The sequence below is a fragment of the Meleagris gallopavo genome, chromosome 2 (genome assembly GCF_000146605.3).
Source record: "Meleagris gallopavo isolate NT-WF06-2002-E0010 breed Aviagen turkey brand Nicholas breeding stock chromosome 2, Turkey_5.1, whole genome shotgun sequence".
NCBI classification, from domain to species: domain Eukaryota; kingdom Metazoa; phylum Chordata; class Aves; order Galliformes; family Phasianidae; genus Meleagris; species Meleagris gallopavo.
This window is the reverse complement of record NC_015012.2, coordinates 11,987,806-12,009,544: the sequence shown is the minus strand read 5'-3', so window position 1 is coordinate 12,009,544 and position 21,739 is coordinate 11,987,806. Positions and strand designations below refer to the sequence as shown.

The 21,739-nt window shown below is 42.6% G+C and overlaps 1 protein-coding gene across 2 annotated transcripts in view; it reads right to left on the bottom strand.

Moving 5' to 3' along the window:
• The window catches only part of PAK5 (p21 (RAC1) activated kinase 5), a 44,199-nt gene that overhangs the window by 20,956 nt on the left and 1,504 nt on the right, over window positions 1-21,739 (bottom strand). For both annotated transcript variants that reach the window (XM_019612607.2, XM_010706590.3), the window contains exon 2: window positions 17,227-17,441. In XM_019612607.2, the coding sequence (XP_019468152.1) occupies window positions 17,227-17,441 (215 nt within the window). The remainder of the gene's footprint in view (window positions 1-17,226; window positions 17,442-21,739) is intronic.

Below are 21,739 nucleotides of genomic sequence, written 5' to 3'. Positions count from 1 at the left end.
GGAGCAACCTGTATTGTGCCCGCACAAAAGGACCTCAGAACCAGAGGGAACCCCTGGGAGCAGAATGGCCTCTCTGGTTAAAGGAAAGGGGTGTTTTCCTCCCTTTTCTCCAAACAGATGCTCTTTTAAAGCAGGTTTTTTAAATGCAGGTGCTTACGGGATTTGGGTGATGAAGAATCACAAACAGGTATCTCAGCCTGCATTGCAAGGAAATTTCAGAAGAATGAAGCCAAAGGATTATGTGTTTTGGAATTCATCGATGACAAAAACCCAACGTTTAGGGATTTTCTGCAGACAGAAGCCACCGTTTTGACAGGATTACAAACAAACAAACAAACAAACAGGTTTCTTAATATTAGTAAAACCATCATGTAGGAAATCCTGATTTACCAAAATGAGCATTTGCCACTGAAGCTCTCATCTATGAAGAAACCTTGGTTACCCCTGTGACCTCAGTGCAACCTAATCCTGATCAATGAAGGGGACTAAGATCTCAAAAGCCCTTGTTTTCTCCCAGCAGCCTGCGGACAACCACTGAGGAACAATGATTTACAAGAATGATGGCTGGAATTCTCTTTGCTTTGAGCTCCTCTCTACCAGTACATGAGAAGTGCTGGGACCAATCCCTCAGGCTGAGTGGGCTTATGTGTGCTGGCCTGACTCTGCATGGCCGAATGCTCTCAGCCTGAAAGCAACATCTGTGACTTGGGGAAAAGTCTGCCTGGTGCTGACTGTGCCTGGGGCTGGTTTAGGAGGATGCTCCTTTGCTCAGGTGAGGGGCTTGAGCAGCCGAATAGCACAGATTTTTAATTTTGTTGCCTAATGACAATCCTTGGCACTGTTTCATCATGCAAGCACAGTTCTTCAGTGCGAAGGGAGGATAAAGTTTACCTATCCTAGAAGAACCTAGCAAGTCTAGATTAAAATGCCTCGGCAGTACTGCCTGAAATCTGCAACCATGTCAGTGAAGCACTGCCAGTGCCGGTGTCAAAGCCACACCGCTGTCATTACTGCAGCAAACTAGGATGTGAAAGTCATTTGTTGTGAAGAAAGAAAAAAGGAGAGATATGATATTAAGGTGATGCATTTTTATGGAATAGTCAGTGATATTATTATTACACTATAATTATTATTCTTATGCCATCATCATCAATATGTTTATTTGCTTTGGTTTGTTTTTAAATTTAGCATTTCCCTTATATAAAAGAAAATACATCTTGTTGACATGCCACTATTGCTTAATCAGACAGTCTATTAGAGCTTGACTTCTATTTTTATTTTATTACGAAAACTTCTAGCACTACTGCTATCAAATAGAACTTGTGATGCTTACACACAGTGCCTCCCTGGTGGGCACAGTTAATTCTTCATAATTTAGTAGGCTTAAAAAAAACAATTAAAATCCCAAAGCAGGCATTATTCTATAAAAATAATAAACTGCTCTGTAAAGATGCCCACAGAGCATCAAAAATGACCAAGTCAGAGGCGCTGTTTCTAGAGAACATGCTTACACTAGCCAAAGTTAACTCCTCCTGACGTCATTTATTACAGAGGAGATATACAATGGGGCTCACCAGCACCCTGCAGTTTTCCCATGAACTGCAGGATTTGCAGAAATAAGTCAGACTGAAAATCGCCCTAACTATGGCCCAAATTTCCCAATTGAAGTCTAATGTTAACCAGAAGTAGCCAGGTACAAAGGCATGTGGGAGTACTGGGGAAAACCCAAATGCTGACGTGGCATTCTCAGCTGGGGAACTCAGCACGGTTACTGCAGTGCCACGCTGCGTGCGCAGGGAAAGGCTCCTTGAGACCAAAACACAACAGCAGGAGCAACAAAAGATGGAAAATTTTACTTCTTAAAAAGCAAAACAAAACAAAACAAACAAACAAAAACACACACACACACAAAACAGCTTAAAAAGCAAAACGAAAACCCTGTAAGAAAACTCAACCAAAACAAAAAAAAGGGATACAAACACAGTTTGCCTTGTAATACCTGGCAATTAATTATTCATTTTTTAAAGGCTTTATAAGCTGAAAGAAACAACTGCACACAAACAAGGAATTCCAAAGTTGCTGCAGGCAAAGCAGCCGGTTACAAGCAATGCCATATTCGCAAAGGTTGATCTGCTAAGATTTATGAGATCTTTGTTCGTGTCTATTGAGATCATGTAATGGAAACCTGTACAGTGCCCAGGCATGCATGAAGAACAGAAATCAAACCCTACAGCGGGTGCAGCCTTAACTGGGTTCTACCACAGAAAGATGGGATTTGTTATAGTCAATACCCTGTGTTCATTAAAGGATACTTTTCAAAGCGCTGCAATTCAGGATGGATCAATGTTAAAACAGATGAGAGAGTGCTGGAGAATTTTATGCTACTATTACCATCATACATTAAAATCAATGGGATGCAATCTCTGTGAATTAAAGCGTGTTACTCCGAAGCTGTAGCTCTCATTTCATTTCCATTGCTCTCCAGACAGGTCTGGCGTTTGCTCTGGATACCGCTGACAGTAGACATCCTTCATGGTGCTGCTGGAGCGGTCTGTCCTGCAGCGATAAGCTATAATGGATCTGTCTGCAAGAACCGCTGTCTTGCCTTGCATCCAAGAGCAGATGAAGAACAGCTTCTGCGCTCAAATACTGTATTAACCTTGACAATAATGAAGTGGGTAATTAACTGTTTTGCCCTAATATGACCTTGCGTTTATTGTCTTTAAAACTACTATACTTTACACAGTCACTAAGAATATATCATCCTTTGTCCTTCAGGAGCTGTGCTTTCAAAAGTCGACAAAGATTTAAAATCTCTGTAATGCCTGGAATGGGGGGAAAAAAGTCTTTTTATGAAATGTCGCCTTATAAAGAGCCAATCTAAATTCTGATTTCACTCCTAGCCAGCTTATCCCCTCATTTTCATTATACGTAAAATAAATGCACAACCTAGGCATATCTGACAATCATTCTTTTCTAAGGGAAAGGGGGCATACAGCACAGCTGGTAAAAGCACTGTATGTGGTGAAAGCGTTGGTAATTTATCTTCCTAGTGTTGCAAGACAAAAGGTTTGGAAGAACCTGAAGCTGCATTCACGACAACACAATTTACTCACTGGCATAAGCAAATGTGAACAGCACTACCTGTTCACCTGGAGAGAAAACTGATCCTTGTCACTATGTCAGAAGGAAAACTCCATCTTTCCCGGGAGGTAACATTTATATAGCTGCAGTGTAGGACACGAGAAGTGTCAGAGGTCTGTGTTTGATCTGTTCTCACTTGTGGGATCTCAGAATGAGTCACATCTTTGGAATAACGCAAAACGGCTCACCACATCTTCACAACCTGCTGGTCTTCCTTCATGGTGAGACAAGACAAGTGAACACAGACAATCCCATCCCTGTCCCCTCCTGCCTTGCACCACACTACTTTGTGACTGTGAGCAGACATACAAATTCCATTCTGGGACAGCTCTTAAACAAGATCTTCCCAATGCACAGGAAAACTTAAATATGAATGGAACACACCAAAGCAGAACTCAGCCCAGGGCTGCTGCAGTGCATGCTATAGGCTGAGACATGCTGGTCACCAGAGTTGACCCAATGTCACCAGATACATAATAGCTTTTATGTTCACCCATCAGCTCTGCAGTGCGTTTTGCTGGGGCTTTTCAGTGGGAGCAGGTCTGAAGGGGTCAGATGAGCTGTCAGCATCAGGCTCCTGCTGCTGCATGCCAGCTATTAGGAGCCCTATAGAACTCGTCCATGTACACTGCAGACACATTTCTAAGCACACACTGGCATCGCCAAAATTCTTTTGCTGCTGCACAATAAAGACAGCACAGCAGAGAGCTGAAGCTTGTTATAATACACAGCCCTCAAGTGTGTACATGCAATATTACTGCATCAATTAATCCAATACTGGCAACAGCAGAGAATAGGTAAGAAGCTGGGAAAACGCTGGCACGGCCACATGCTAATTACTGAAAGAATTGATAATGTAGAAATGAAATTAACATAGCCCGAAAAATATACATTACTCAATGGATTGAAATAAAGGTATAGCCACAGGCTTGAGACAAGCATAATAATCTTAACAACAACACTACTGCCAGCTGTTAAAAATTCCTCAAAAGTGAAATGATGGAAAACTAGAGAAAAGCCTAACCAAAACTGCACTGTGCAATTTGTCAACCTGCACAGCAGTTTTAAAACTTAGTTGCTATAACAACAAGAGCAACATTTCATTATAATCTCATTCACTGGTGATCTTTTTGACAATTTAAGATACAGAAACTTTAACAAAACATTTAGTTTTAAAATTCCACTGAAATATCTACATTCTAGTAACTTCTGGATTGTTTGTTGGGTTTTTTTTGCTTTTTTTTGTTAATTTTTTAAATACACAAGCATTGTCATTATATGTCATTTGAAATATTATTAGAGGATATTAAACATCCAATGTAATTGATTTGAGCCTCATTATACAGTATATTACATATAAATATATTTATAGATTTAAATATAAATATATTTATATATATGTATATTATATATATGTGAAATTCTGTATGTAATATGTTTACAAAGATCTATCAGACATACAAGAAATGAGGGTAAGTGTGATTTAAAAGTTTTAGTTTGAGTGAGAAAATCAGTGTGTCTGTTAGTGATGAGCTATGTGAGCTCAGCAGGGAGAAGAATGGAGAATGAATGGCTTTCCTCCAGATCCCTCCGCACTTCTGCCACTCAATACTGCCCAGCTCTTGGGCAGATCCCCAACCCAGACTGATACTGAGAAGCACATTCAAGAAACATAATAATATGATTATGCCAGTTTGGACATTCCAGAAATGTAAAAAAATTTCAAGGAGAAGAAAGCAAAAAAATGTGAGAGGAGGAAGAATTGATAACCTATTTAAAGATCTCTTGTTCCATTGACAGATTCCCTGAGAAGGCAGAGTAGAGGAAGTAAAATTATTTCCCTCTGGAGTTTTTAATGCTTAGATTGTGCCATACTGTATACAAGCACCGGATAGGTGTCCCCACCAGAGAAACTATTTTACTGAAAATGGTGAAGAAATGTTGAGATAATACAATATAAAAGGAATCAAGAATTATAAATCAAACAAATGTGTAAGGGGGGGTCTCCTATCATGTGCTGCAAGCTCAGTGGTGCGGAGCAAAAAAGAACGTCCTTCACAACACTACATCACTCTGTATCTCCCTCCCAGAAGCCACATGGGAAGGAGCAGAGCGCTCTGGGGACTGCAGACCTCTCTTAGCAGCTGTCGCAATTCCATCCATTCACTGCATAACGTCATGATATGGAATACTTATGGAAAACCATGACAATAGCTCTCCCCCTTTCAAAATCACATCATCTGCTAGGACATCAGTGCCAGTGTTGTTTTGTGCTTGTTGTTCTTTATTTTTCCAGAGGAGGGTGCAAATCAAACTCACTAAGAATGTACCAAGTGGTAGCTGTGATCCAGGTCCCACTGGTGTGGTTGTGGCTTGAAGCATCCCACAGCCCTTACAGGGCAGTGTTCCACAGCTTCCCACCTTGTGGGAATGGAATGTTGTTTCTGCATTTGATATTAAAAAGAGCAATTGGTTTGAAGAAGTAGAACATAATGCATTTGTATTCTGTAACTTATCCTTAGAAACAGTTGATCTAAAAAGTAAAATACTATATATGTTAGTGGCATGTTTTAGAAACATTATTCCTGAATTACGTGATTCTTTCTTGCAAAACTGTAATAGTTATTAAATGTTCCAAACAATGCGAGTACAGTGTGTTAGGGATTAGAAAACATATTGTAGAGTTGTTCTGTTAGGATAAGAAGTTCCCAGCAAAAGAAAAACAGATTTAGCAAACATCAAAGAAGTTAGGGCCTCTACACAAGGCCAAACTGTCTCACTCCGTGAGAAGGTTGGGATATGACAGGCAGACACCAAGATACTCCCCTGTCTTTCTCCCAAGCTTATCTTCGTGGAAAGAAAGACAAGCAGATATCCGCAAAATAAAGATCAGGTGTGGAATAAGCTAATTAACTAACTACAGATTTACACTTATGCAGCAAAAATTTATGTTTGTCCAGTGTTTCCATGTTTAAGAGTCGAGAAGACTGTGAACCTAAAGTACTCAGCCAATGAGGAACCAGGGGAGAAAGAGAGAAGCGTCGGGGAATAGGGAATAAAAAATGCAACTCTGTTTTCTGGGTGCTCTCCTGCTTGCAGGAGGCCCGCCATTGCAATTGCGAATAAAATCTGCTTTATCAGAGATACTGTCCTAGAAAATTATTTGGATATTTCCAACAACCTGGACTGACTTCAAAGACAACTAAAAGCTACAATACTCGAAACAAATCTGGAAATGTGGAAGGAAAAAGGCCATGTTTGATATCAGTGACATCCTTCCCTCCAAAAAACACAATTCTGCTTTTCAGTGTCTACAACAGAAGAAGGCTAGAAAGTCACGACCTCAATCACAATGAAATATCACCTCAGGCAGAGCTGCATGTGACATGAATAGTTCGATATCAAATGACAGAATTAAGGGCAGTTAATGTAAAGCAAGTGTTCCTACTGTATCTCAAAAATCTGGGCTTGAGAATTGATTCATGCCTGGATTACCGATGTGCTCTGGGAGAAAAGTGCGAGCAATGCTTTCTGTACAACATCCTCATCCCGAGGCACGATGCAGATGCAGAGGCTGTAATTCGTGAAAGCACACTGCAGTGTAAGCCCTCGTTGTAGCTTGAATGACATTTCCCCAGATGAGATTCCCCTCATGTCCTAAACATACCCATTAATAAACGTGAGGTTGATGGAGTATTAACCCAATTAATGATCCTGGTGCTTTTTTTCTTACTGAAAGATTTTGGCTGCAGCTTGATGGAGCATTCTGAAATACTGAAGTAAATTCCCACATGGTAACATCTAATGCTAGGGAAGTAATTGCCTTTATCTGACAGCTGTGGCAGGAGGACACTTGTCTGGGAGGGCAGAGAGGTTCTGCGGTCACTCCATTGCAGTCTCTTCGGCTTTAATTAAAACAAAGATTTTGACAGTCTGACAATTCATAAGAAGCAATTTTAACCATATTACTTTCCATTGCAATTTACCACAGTAAATGAGGTTTCATGAATGGCACGTTTGAAAAAAAAGTCAACATGTTTCACATAAGCCTAGCAAAGCATAGGCTCGTGATGGTTACTGCAGTGAGGGATTTGTATGCCTAGAGTTACAATGCCAAGGAAGACTGGGATAAAGTGTGTGGTGCACTGGTCACACTGGAGGGAAAGAGGTCACCAGTGCTCTGAGAAATAAATTCCTCTGCAGTCGGTGCTGTGAAAACGCTGTCTGTGAAATGCTTCAGTATCATGGCCTTAAGAATGGCGAGAAAGTTTCAAAGCTTTTTAAACCTGATCAGTGTCTCTGAGTATTGTGAGATCCTTCATAAACATAATGCGATGGGCGAGCAATTGGCTGATGGGTCAGTCCCAAAAAGTTGCAATAAATGGGGTTACACCTGGCAGGTGTCATTAGCAGGATTCCTCTATGGCTCCATTTTAGGGCTAGTTCTCTTTAATAGCTTCATATATCATATGAACTACCATACTCCGATGTAGGATAGAAGGTGTTTTGACAACTCTGCTGATGATAATAAAGTTTGAGGAGTTGTTGATTCCACTGAGGGTAGAGAGCCCTCGCAGAAAGATCAAGACAAAGTGGAGAGCTGGGCAATCACCAACTGCGTGGAGTTAATGTAACAGGATCAGCGCTGGATTCTGCACCTAAGAAGGCACAACCCTGACTACATTTACAGACTGGGGGGCTGAGAGGTTGGACAGCAGACCCACTAAACGCGATGGTTGACAGCAAGTTGTACGTGAACCAGCAATGTGCCCCGGCACCAGGAGGGCCAACCTGGGGGGCATCAGGCCCAGCGCTGCCACCAGGTGAGGGGAGGGGCTGTCCCCTCTGCTCTGCACTATGCGGCCTCATCAGCAGAGGGGGTGCAGTCTGAGTGCCACGGCACAAAAAGGATGTAAAGCTATTAGAGAGTATCCAAGGGAGGTCTGTGTAGATGGGGAGTGGTCTGGAGGACAAGCTGCGTGAGGAGCGTTGAGGCCCCTGGGTTTGCTCAGCCCAGAGCAGAGGAGCTGAGGGAAGGCCTCATGGCGGCTGCAGCTCCTCGCAGGGAGCGGAGGGCAGTGCTCTGCTCTCTGGGGACAGCGTGGAGCTGTGTCAGGGAAGGGGCAGCTGGGGATTTAGGGACAGGGTCTGCCCCAGAGGGCGGTGGGCACAGAACAGGCTGCCCAGAACAGTGGGCACAGCCCTGGTGCAGGAGCTCAGGGAGCATCTGGACACTGCTCTCAGACACTGTGTCTGATTTTTGGGTGGTGCTGTGTGGAGCTGGGAGTTGCTCTGTTACCTTTATGAGTCCTTTTCAGCTGGAGATATTCTACAATTCTATAATTCATCTTTTCCCAAAATTTCACTTTTTGATTTAAGACAATTTAGAAATCTGCATTAGTAAAAGCAGTAAAAAAGCAGTAAATTTGTAACAATTTCATACATGTTGCAAATTACAGTTTCTGCTTCCAAGTAAATAAATTTGTTCCACAAGGTACACTGTAAGTGTACCAACAGAAATGCCCCACGTGGTACTAAACCTCACTGAGTGATTTTTACCCAAACATGGATAGACATGCAGAGTGCTCTTGCACAGGAATCTGTGCTCAGTTAACTTTACCAGGCAACTGCAAGGAAAGACTCAAAGAGTCTTTATTTATTCACTCCTGCAAATGAGAAGTGCAAACCAAACACTTTCTCTGCAGGAAAAAAAACACAGAGAGAGACTTCAGAGGACCATCCTCATTGTAACTCACAGGGATGATAGTAAGGACAACACCACAAGCTCATTACAAGAACATGCTGAAACATTTCTGGAGGAATCCTGATTTCTGTTGCAAGTTTTCTAAGGGAATACTGATGTAATTGATCTGTAGGGCTGTGACACCACCAAGCACAATGATCTCCCTGTAGCACACTGTCCCTGACATGCTTCACGAACCCATCTGCCTGGAGAAGTGCTGCTCCCTGTCCTCCCTCCACTGTTCTGGCCAGAAAAGAAGGGCAGTGTGACCCCTGAATGGTGCACAGCTAACTCTGCATGAACTGCCATATGATATGTGGAGAAATGAGACTCTGCTCCCAGCCTGCCTCCTGTCCCCAAGACTTTTACCTGGGTGGTTCATAAAAGCTAATTTGCTTAAACCAAGTTTCTGCGCTTACAGATCCCATGGCTACTAGAAAGTGATATTTCAAATGGAGGCATTTTCACTGGAAGTTTGTGCTGTGTTCTGGGAATTACTAAATGCCAATTAAGACACAGACAGAAATTACTGTTTTGTTTGGACTAAATACATTTCATAATCTCTCGCTGTTTAACTGTGTGTTCCTAATTAAAGCCTGTTGGGTCTGAAGTTTGCGATTACAAAGTGTAAGCCCCCAGCCTACATACATCCTTTCTGTTCACTTTTCTCTCCCCAAAGATCTGTATCTAACATGCTCTTATTTTTTCTGGCCTGCACATTTCAGCCCATGAAAGTGGCACTTCAGCAGAAAAACTGTTTAAAGTTCTCCAAGGACAAGTCAGTGTTGATCTCCTGTAGTACACAGCACTTGCGTGCCGTAATTGGATCCTGTGTGAAGGGGAGTGCAAAAAATAAATGGCAGCAAATCAGCTTCAAATTCCTGGAGAGCCATCAAAGCCCAGACCTAATTATTGCAGAGCAGGAGACAAAAAAAAATCCCATTTACACCTGGTGCTTTGGCCTCACAGGTAAGTGAGCTGCTTGGCAACACGGTCTTCCTCCTGATCCTACTGCTTTTGATAGTACTCTTTAGAACATAGTTTAGTGGGACTATGACCAAGATGGTTTATGCTCTATACAACAATGGACCAAAACAGGTTTATCTGTAGATCTAGGAATAAATGTATCATGGAGACATGCAGAATATGTAGCTACTATGCAATTATAGTCATGGCATGCTTAAATGCAAGCCCAAGTAGCAAACACTGTCCTACTACTGATGTGAACTGCAAGTGCTATATATTTTGTATATAAATATCCATTGTATACGGAAATCTTTTCCACAAACCCATTACAAAAGGAGGATAAAAGCATATCTTTAAAAGTGCCATCAGGAACACCAAAGCAGATTTGTCTGCTGTCTGTACCCACGTATGTCATGCAGTGAGGCGAATTTCCAGAGATTCCTTGCTGCCACCTAGTGTTTCGCACTGACAGGCAATGAAGAAAAGAAACTTTCTAGTGTCTCCGCAGCTTTACATTTACACAATGTTGGCAGAACTGCTGGGGTTCAGCCAGTCCACAACAGCAACCGCCGCCCCAAAGCACCACCTGTACCTGCCTAGTCCCGCATAGGCCTGAGTCCTGCTTCTATCTCCACAGAGTTTATGGGTCAGAGCAAAGTTTTGGCGGCCAAAACCTTGCCTAAACAAACAGGAAGAAAATAGCAGCCAGGTTAAGAGTGATGGAGTCAGAGCCCTGCATGTCAGGCAGTACACGGGGAGTATGGCTCATTTATCAGGGCAGGTGAGAGAAGATACTGGAACATCTCTAAATTTATCATCAGAGACTAACTTCTACACTAAAAAAAGAATGTGATTAAAGTGTCCTTGCGCAGGATCTAATTCTCGGCTCATTTCAAGCTATACAGCGCTACCTGGAGAGTGCGCCCAGTCTGGTACTCCCAGAGGAGACTGGATTCAATTTCTGAAATGCTGATACTGAGAATATGCCTTTTTTTGTGTGTGGACCTGTAGGTGAACATCTTTATTGAGCTCTAAATCCTCAGCAGATGCAGACAGTGAACTGAAGATTCACATGCAAACTTTACTTAGCGTATTGCAAGGTCCTACACCACCTACATAAGCTCTGATCAGTATAACTGAAGCTTGAAAAAAACACAGCCCTTGCAAAACTTCTCCAACATTAACATTACTTAGAATCACAATACTGATGCAAACAGCATTTTTTATTATTTATATTGGAAAAGAACACAGTATGAAAGCAAAGCAACAGCTGATCAAGGACTTCCTTGCTCAGAAAGCCAGAAATGCCAGACTGTAAAGAATAACTGAGAATGTATCAGGGAAAAGTACCATGGAGAAGAAGTGCCTCCCTCATTCTAGGATGACTATAGCCTGCAGGTGTGACTGTAGTAAAAAAAAATTGCATGCATCAGTTAGTGTACTTTTGACAGAGGTGAAGAAGAGAACAGATCTGAGGAGGATACAAGGAACAGAGAAACTAGTATTAATGGAGTAGGTCTGCATTTCATCTGAACTTCCTGCCTGCGGACCATCAGTGCAGAGGGACAGGCAGTTTGCAGCACAATGGTGCCAGGAACTGTCATTACAACAGCCCTGCTCTGCATTCCTTCCCAAGGTGTGCTGTATCCAAGGCTGCCAGGGTTGCATTGATCACCGAAACCAAAGACTTCAAAAGAAAAAACTGAAACAAACAATTTATGATCTCTAAGATGTGTCCTCTTCCAGATGAAATTATTTACATTGAGACTGCATTTTCCATAAAATGAACTGTTAATATGAAAAGAAATTGCTCCTATTCCCTTATTCAGGCATTTTCTGTCTTGAACTAAACTCTTTACTCAGCAGCAATATTATTCCAAAGGACTGCAGTAAAAACCTGTAATTTTATGAAACCAAACAAGGATCAATTAAACTGAAAGCTTCCATCATGAAGTGTAGTACATATGAACCTATGTGGCTGATTTTTATTTGTACAGTGACAGATTTCCTCTACTACTACACAAAATTGGCAACACGGCTCTTCTCACATGAAGCATGTGTCACGGTAAGACACATTCTCGGACACTAGGTGGCATATTTGCATTACATCTGTACAAGGAGATTCAGAAGAGATGCCATCACTTAGAAATGGGGGAAATCAAATAGCCCTCAAGAGTGAACTGAAATACGCTGCAGTAATTCTTACAGGCACCACATAGCATTAAATGCATTGCGGTTTAGTCATCAAAATAAATTGAAAGTAGAACTGCGTAACAGCACTATTTAAAATGTGGCTGAAAATACTTGTAGATGAAAATAATTGCAAAGAAAGGGCCCTCTCCAGGTCATCCAACCCCACCTTCTGCTTGGAGCAGAGGCAGCATTGATGACCTGTCAGGTTGCTCAGGGCAGTGTTCATTACAAGCTGCCCTCTGTGAGAGTTCAGCCTCTCCGGGTCACCGTCCCACTGTTCAAATCACACTCACTGGCAAAACCTTTTATTTCCACACAACATTTTCTCAATGCTGCAAGGTGTTGGCTCTTGCCCTTTTTTAAAGCTTTTCCTCTGACCTTAGCTCCTCGTAGACCAGCACATGCCAGACCCCATGTGCAATCTCAAAACAAGCAATTAGGAAACCTGAGTTCATAAGCATGAATGATCACAGTGCGGCTACAAGGAAGGCCCACAAGGTGTCAGCAGCCTTTTGTGTCTTGTTCTGGTGAGAGCAGTGCTGTAGACCTGCAGCTTCCTGGTGGATGGGAGACAGCCTTCTTCAAGCAAGAATCTCCAACTGTCCCATTCATGGAGGCATCATGGAGGAATAAATAAAATCAAGGAGCTGTCAAGGAGACAGAAAAACGTGGAAAGACAAGGAAGAGAGGGCAGGACAAGCACCGCTTTGTCCAAGTAGGTCAGGGAAGAAAAGGAGCATGTCTGCTACTTGTTCTGTCAACACACACAGTAAACAGAAGCTTCGGTTTTCTAGTCAGAACTATTAAGAGAGCCACAGCCAGTAACTCATTTTTGGATTATTTTTCCCCATCTTATATACAGGCTGAAATATAGTAGTAGAAGCTTAATAAGGTTTAAAGGATTACAGTTAATTCGCTGCTATCCAGGTCGATGTTTGGGATGCAATAGTGGTGGAAACTAAAATTACAGATAGGATAAAACATATAGGTTGCAACACTGAAACAGGATGAATGGGAGGAAAGTCAGTGACTCCGCAGTCTGCCACGTCAGAAATTCTCTGCCCTGCAAAGCCCACACATTGCACAACACCAGGTAAATGAACTGCAGCAGGCTAATGGCACAACCACTATGCATCTCAGAAACAAATGGCATTTTTTTCCTCCAATAACTGACGGAAAAGCAAAGTAGCTCCTCTGTTAACTGCACTGGGAAACACAAGAAGGGATTTTAACAAGTCCTCCGTGCCACCCTGTTCCTGCTGACAGCCATGGACATTCAAGCATCTTAATGAAGCACCTTTACAAAGCCAATGCTAGGCTCTCATCAAAAATCTCCCAAATAAGGCTTCTCATACTTGTTTTCCTAATACTTTTAGCAGAGTGTAGAAAGCATGAAGAATTCATTGAGTTTTGCTGCCCAAGTGCAAAGTGTTTGCGTAGCTATTGACGCTGAAGCTTTCAAAAATTAAGGGGCTGGAACTCAAGTACAGCGTAAAAGCAATATCAGGCCAAGCATGTTGCATGCTGAGGACAAACAATCAAACCCTGAATTGCAAGTACACGTAGGACAAATGCAAAATACTGAAGCAAGAGAACTGAAAGGCTTAATATCAGATCTCAGGCTTCATGAAATCCATTTTAAGTACAGTAAGACATAGGTCACACGGAGATGCTTTCAGTGTAAAATCAGCCTTTTATGAAAAATCTCTCCCAACACCCAAAACCTACAATCACCTTGTCACTTTCCATTTCCCATGAAACCTTCTGCGTCACTTTTACTCATTCTTGCTGGTGTCTGAAATACACAGCACTTTGCTCGTATCTGGGTCATCCACACTGATAAGGGGAATCCTATTATCATTATTCCTTGTAGTGGAAATGAATGAATTTGTACAACCAGCTCAAGTTAGTATTCAAGCTCAGATATTACCATGACGAGCCACTGCCAGCCACGTGCAAAAGGACTAAATGCCTTTAATCCAGCCAGTGCAGAGACACAGCAATGAGTCTCCTGGTGGGAGGAATCATTCCCAGGATATTTGGGAGACCACAGTGCTGCCTCTTCATCACCTCTGCTCCTTTTAATACAGATGGAACAGTTAGAAAATGTATGGCTTACTGTTTTACTCAGAGGGATACAGTATATGAACCATCAGTTTCTATCTGTTTTGCAGACTGAGAAACAAGCAAACAACCCTAGTGGGGAAGACAGCAAAACCCACAGAAATCAACAAAAGCCCTTCCCTTCCTCTGCTTTGGCTTTGGGTTAGGATGAAGCTTTGGGTAAAGCACAAAGCAAACAAAAATCAATTCTGTCTCAAAAGCCAGAAATCACTCTCTTTAGCTCTATAACCTGTGCTACCACTCAGTCACAAAGGAGTCCCTCTAAGCAGAACACCTCTGCCTTGCACTGCACTTCTGGTCAATGCAGAACTAATTAAAAATACAATAAAAATAATAAATGCAGAATAGACAAGTTACAGAACTGCAGAAACCTCTGTAAGGACCAACTCTGGTTGAATGCCTCAGCTTGACTTCATACTGTGACTCAGGATACACTTCATTATCAATCTTCTGTTACACCTCAGTGCATTTACAAGTGCGTTAATTAAACCACATCAACTGCTGAGTGGAAAAGGGGAAAACTGTAGCAGTGTTATGGTCTTGCAGACTATGGCTTCCATCTTTTAAATGCAAATGCATTTAATATCATCAGTTCTCACTTAAATCATGAAGTCCTCAGTGTGTAAATCCCTTTTTAACAAAGCTAAAGGTGTTCGGGAATTTGCACATATACAAAATTGTTCTGAATTACGTTTACTTCAGTAATGCTTATACTTTCAGTTTTGGAGTGGCCACAATTCAGTTTATCTCTGTAAGTTACGTCAACTTAAATGCACTAATTCTTACCATGGAATGAAATTATTTATTGCAATAAAATTAAAAGCAAGTTCTCAGATAGTAGTCACTGTTCTTAGTTGGCCGTAAGACCAACTCTTTTGCTAGCATTATGGAGGAGGCCTACTTCAATAGGCTGCAGAAGTCTTAGGGAAAGTAACTGGAGAGTGAAAGCACAATCTCTTGAGTCCTTCAGTTTTAATCCCAATTCCTTTTTCAACTCTGCCTTTGGAATGACGGCATGCAAATAACTGCAGTTTGTGGAATCTACTTCCAAATTTCATCTTCCATCTATGCAGACAAACCTTCCTATGGGTCGCTCTGCCCCACTGCCATTGTTGGGATGGGGGGAGAGTTACAGAGAAACCATTACCAGGAGATGCACCACGGCACGATGCTGTTGGATGTATAGATGCATTATAAACCACTGTGGCCCAAGACTATATCAGGAGAACAAGCTCAGCTCAGGAGCTGTATTTTGGCTCCTGGCCCCAGCCTGCTTCCGAAGAAGCCTCTTCTGGCAAGGTAAGATTTAGTTCAGAACAGAATTCCCATTACATGGGAGTAATACATAGACCTCCTCCATATATAGACAGACGTTTGATAAACAAACAGAAAAACAAAAAGAGACCATTTCCTGGAAAACTGTGCATGCTTTTCTCCATTTATAAGTGCTGCAGTTATTCATTCAGGGCTCGATCCTTCACCACAGTGTATATTGCCTCATCAGAGCTCTACTCACAAATAAAACTATGCATGTATGTGTCCATTTGCAGCACTAGTCCTAGACTCACACTTCTTTTAAGGTGTTTAGAAATCTAATTTTAAAGCATTTTAAACTTAAGGATTTATGGTTCCAGAACTACAGAAAATAGATGGTATTGCTGCAAGATAAGAAACCGATTTAAGACATCTTTATGCATTCATGTCCCAAGGATATTTTGGTGTTTAAAAGGGCTGTGAAACACATTTGCTCTTCTACTCCATCTGGCAAAGGTTTGCCTACTTTCTGCAAATTATTCTGGGCCTCATTTATACAATGAAGTGTTTTATCACAGCAAAAAATCCAAGACTTTGCTTTTTACCCTTTATCCTGCAGCAACGCCCAGCAATCCTGATCAGCGAGTGCTGAGTGTCCTTCAGGTGCAGGCAGCAAATGCAAATTTCGCAAAGAGCACTTATCAAATATAAATACAGGGTCTGCGCTCTCAGGATTATCTGATTTTCCCTTGCTTCAGAAAAATCCGTGAGGATGAAATCCTAAATTTATCTTTCAGCCACATGACAGCAAGGGATATATGGTACTGCCAGCACGCAGGTGGCATTTACTGGGACATCAGGATGTGCAGTTTCAGAACCATTACTAAATGAGGCTGTTTGTCTGACTGTATCTTGCACTTCTAAGGACGGGTAGCTCAGAGCCAAAATGGCACCCATCTAGTGCTGCTCTATCCTTTGAGCAATGTTTTTTCACCACCTGTCTGGTCTGAATTTCCCAAGCCACAGCTTGGGTCTGCTCCCTCCATACTATCACCCAGAGAAGGGCTCTGCTCCACCATCTGCATTAACCTGCAGGCGCTTGCAGGTGGCAACAAGATCCCTCCCTGAACTTTTTCCTGGGCTTAACAAACAATACAATTTTTTTCCTTCCTTGTACTTATCCCTCCCTGCCTGCCTTTGCCTCAAGCACCTTTCTTAAATTAATTATCAAGGAATTTTATGCTGCAGAGGAGCAACATTTGGAGACTCCACTGGGACTTGCGGCTTTTTCTTCGGCAGCCCAGGAATGCGAACACATGGCCCAAGTAAGGCCTGTGACACATACTCTTCTGGGACAAGTTTTATAAATACAGTTTTACCTCATAGCTCTAGTATTAAACATTTGGATTTCCAATTCTCTGTGCTTGCAGCTCTGCCCCTTTGCCCCAGCCATGCCTGCTTCCCAGATGCTCTTGGTGATGCAAACAAACATCTTCTGTCCCTTGGTGCTCGGTGGCCAAGCCTGACATGTCTTCCTTCTGATCTCCTTTACATTTCTAGCAATGTGGGCAGAGTAAGGACACAGAAGTGGTTACATCACAGCTGTCAGATAACCCTTCACTGAGATGTAGTTCCATACAGAAATTAGAAAAAGAGGTGCCCAACGACACCTCATGCAGCAAGTACTTTCTCAGTGCAAACGCAGGCATTTTAAGGATAAGCTCATGCACAGCTTCAACTATGCAATTATAGATAGGTCAGGAAATTCAAAAGCAACAAGACAGAAAGATCTTACACAATACCTTCATAGGTGCGAGCTGAATGGGAGTGATGCATGATGGGTCCACCATAGGCTTCGGCCTGTTGGCCGTGTCCGCCAGCAAGCTGTGCCATTGCTGAGGTAGTCCTGTGAACTTCTGCTCCCGGTGGTCAAAGCCAGTATGGACACGATGCTCGAAGTTAGAGGGCCCAGAAATTTCAAGCCTTTTCTTTTTCTTTCCGAACATGGTGGAAAAACCTGGAGAAGTAACAGGGAAAAAAACATCTTAATGCTTTGCTGCAGCCATCAGCTGTTCACTCTGCCATATGGACAATTCTGCTGGATGTTGTTAGCCAAATACCTACATAGATTTTCCTCCAAGCGTACCATCTTTGAGGTCTATCCCCCTTCTCAGAGGACATTCTCAGAGGAAATCTCTGTTTGAGATTTCACATATTTAACTAAGTCTCTAATCTACACGTCAATGATACCTTCTGAAAAAAGAAACTGCCCCCATAAGCAGAAGAGAAGGCCCCAGGTCTTACTTCCTACTCCTTCCTCTGCTAGCCTGCTTGTGCTGCAAGGTACATCCCACAAAAGCTCACAGCCCCAAGCTTTACAGTTGCAGCTCTATACTGCTTTGTTCAAACAGCAGCACCCTGACACACCACTAGAACAAATACACAGCTTTACATCTTAAATCTATATGCTACATCTCACAGAAAAGACAACTCAACCTAGCTGAGAGCCTGGCCCCTGTATGTTCACAGCTGGATTGCAGCCAGCAGCAGTGAAAGCAGATTTTATTCTCACATTGCCATTTTAGATGGTGTGTGCATATCTAAACTGATCTGGTCTAAGTACCTTCATCTGCATTTGTAATGGGTCCTGCTTAACAATACTATCAGACGCCATAATCATTACATTCACACAGCACCAATTGTCATTCTGATGGCAACAAGGTCCTGTGAAAGACAACAGTGCATCTCCAAAGTACCTGGGTTTTTGCTTGAGTGGGTGCAGCTTGTTAGCTTGGGACCAGCACCCTCAGGCGGGATTAATTACAGCAAAGGCCTACTCATTTAGAGGTGCATGACGCAGGAATAGCTCATTCTTTTTTTCTGCAGATGATGCACACCACCTGCATTAATCTGGATGGGAAGAGAGAAGTCCCTCTGCTACCAATGCCACACAAGCTAGGAACTGGAGGCTGTCAGAGCAACAGTGACCTTCCATGCTTGTATGCTGCTGGACAGACCAAAGTTGACCCTGCTGTCTGGTAAAGTTCTGCTACAGCATTTACTCTGCAGAAACTGAGGTTTTTTGATCAATTACATTAGTTACTTCATGGCATGATTGGAGGCTTAATCAAAATCCTTCTGTTACTATCAAGGTGTTGTTAGCACCCTGGGATGGTTAAATCATACATTACATCCTATTTGTGATGGAAATTCTCCCAAACTTATTTTCTCACACTGCGATCTCAGATGGTTTTTTTGCAATGTGTCTCACAGCCTTGCATCAACTCTAAAAGGAGGAGCTCAACCTGTGTTTCAGGGACTGCTGGACTCTTTTCTCATGGGAAGTACAAGTGCAACTTATTTAGCATCTCTACTATTTAGCACCACTTAATTAGCATCACTGTGGCTGACCAGAGGCACTCAGCTTGGAATATTGTGCTCCAAACTATTTGTTCAAAAACGCTTACAAATGTCAGTGAGGCAATTTGCTCCAAACTTGATTCTGACTTTGTGAGGATTTCAGCTATCTTTGCACTATTTTGTGGTTCAGCTTCACTTTGGCTGTCCCTAGGATGAAAGTGAGTGTGTCTTCCTCCCAGGACAGCTGGAGAGGCAGCAAGAGGATCTGCAGGGGGCATGGGTGGATTGCTGGTGCAAGAAAGGTTTCAGGGCAAAGTGGGAAGAGGAATTAACGGCAAATCAAAAGAGAAGAAAGTATTTGCTCACTGCGTCAGCACAGGACACAGCCAACATGTTGACCGCTTGGATTAATCCTTGGGTTTCTGGGTCCCACCTTAAACCAGAGCACAGTCCAGTGATAAGGCAAGTTCAGAAGTTACTTTTACAAAGGATTCCAGAAAACTGATGCCTAAGAAAGCAAGAGAAATCCCTGGCCCCAGGGAAACAAAGAAAGGTCCTGCTGCTTTTCAGTGAAATATAGCCCTGTTCAAACCCCTCTGCTTGCCTCAAGATAGCTCTCCACCTCGATCTTGTGGCCATTTCAAGTGGGGCTTGCTAGGTCCTAAAGCAACAGAAACAAAAGTATTTGCCTTGAACAGCAGCTACGCAAAGAGGCCAGCAGCTCTATAAAACCTCTCATATCACACAGGAGACTCAGCTGTGAAGACACTGCTTCACCTTTATGGCTCAGGTGAAGCTGTTGAGACAAGCGAAGAAGAAAATACAGTTGCACTGCTGCCATTGCAGAAGAGATGGGATGATAAATCAGGTTTTTGTTCTACTCTCATTCCATCTTACTAGTTCATTAAAAGATCAAGCGCGTTATTAGGAAATTGATTGCTGGCTGCTTTATACCTCCCCCCGTACATTTGCAAGTGAGAATGTCTCCCTTGTGTGTGTTTTCTTTAGATGGGGCAGACATGCTCCTGTTGGTCCCCTTTTTTTTTTTCCTTTTCTTTTTTGCAGGTCTCATCTTCTCTGGCTTCATTTCCCTTCCCTGAAGTCCCTCCAAATTTGCCCTGTTTGACAGTCTCTCCATGTCTGCTAACCTGAATTACCTTCCTCACCTTTTTCTCTTGAAACTTGATATAATCATCACTTTGCTACCAGGCCCTTTTTCCACTTCCAACATTATGACCCTTTTATTTTTCTTACTGATGGTACCTTGCAGCACTTGCAGAAATGTTTCCAGACTAGCCCAAAGTCTTAGTAGTTGAACTCTGTTACTCACTTTAAAGGCTAAGACAGGAGCCAGCAGTTCAGGCAGTAGGTTGTATTCACCAATCATCCATGGGGCTCCACTAATCACAGCTGGCATCAGATCAATGGCACTGGATTGATTTCATTCACCCTCTGGGATTTGAATCTATAAGGCTATTGGAGTTGCATTTTAAACCAGCAGCACTAGAAATTTGCTTCTTCATCTAATCAATACTCGCAGAGTTTCCACTCCAGACTTATTCCCTAATGCAACTACTGGTTGCATGGAACCATTCAGAGCCCCAAACATCAGTAGGTAAAACCTCATCAGCTAGCAATGGCACATATTACCTTTAAAAACAATAATAATTCAACAAGACACTATTAGAATCATAGACTATGCCAAGTTGGAAGATGCTCATCACTGCTTCCAGCACCGTGAGGAGCTGCAGCTGCCATGAGGCCTCCCCTCAGCCTCCTCTTCTCCAGGCTGTTAAACTGTGTTTTGTTATATTGTTCTCCTTCAATTTTAAAATACTACTGCAGATGAATGTAAATGTGAAATTTGGTTCAGTGACACCTTTACTTTCTCAGTAGAATATTTAACTCTCAGATCTGATACTAAGGCCACCATTCACGTAGGGGCAGCAATAGAAGCTCTCCCTTTTGACTGCAGCTCATGCTTACATCAGCTTAAATCGACCGTGAAGCTCTAGCACAGAGACAGGGATACAAGCACCTCATACAACAAGAGACAGACTCAGCCATGCAGGCAAAAGCACAAATGCTGTGCATCTCTGTGGCTGAAGAGCATCTCCCATGGGGCTGTGCCCATGACAGGTGGCCTGGAAACCCAGCTGACAGCACCTCTGACACCACTGGAGTGGGGCAGGAGGGCTCTGGGCACCGCAGGCTCTTCACCAGCTCTTCAAACAGCTACTTGGCACCATCAAAAGGAGCACAGCCCTGTCTGGCTCTTAATGGCATCAGTAACAAATGCTGTGTGCTGTCTCTCTGCTTCATTAGCCAGCAAGGTCTCTGTTTCACTGCAAAGCAAAGCTGACCTCTCCTTACCATGTTCCCTCTGAACAACTGGAATTAATATACACAGCAATACCAAGCAAACTTCATTTCATTTGATTTTTCTCTAAGAATAATAACAGGATCATTACAGTTGGAAAAGACCTTAAAGATTATCTAGTCCAACCATCCACCTACCACTAATACTGCCCATTAAACCATGTCACTAAGTACTACATCTACCCTTCCCTTAAATACGTTCAGGGATGGTGACTCCATTATCAGGAAAGGAGCCTGTTCCAATGCCTCACCACTCTTTTGGAGAAGAAATTCTTCCGTATATCCAACCGGAACCTCCCCTGGTGCAATTTGAGGGCACTCCCTTTAGTCCTATTGCTATTTATTTGAGAGAAGAGGCCAATCCCCACCTCTCTACAGCCTCTTTTCATGCAATTGTAGAGAGCATTAAGGTCTCCTCTGAGCCTTCTTTTCTCTAGACTAAACAATCCCAGTTCCCGCACCACTCCTCATAAGATTTGTGCTTCATCCACCAGCTTCTTTGCCCTTCCCTTGACACCCTCCAGTGCTTCTACGTATTCTTGTAGTGGGGGGTCCAAAACTGAACATAGTACTCCA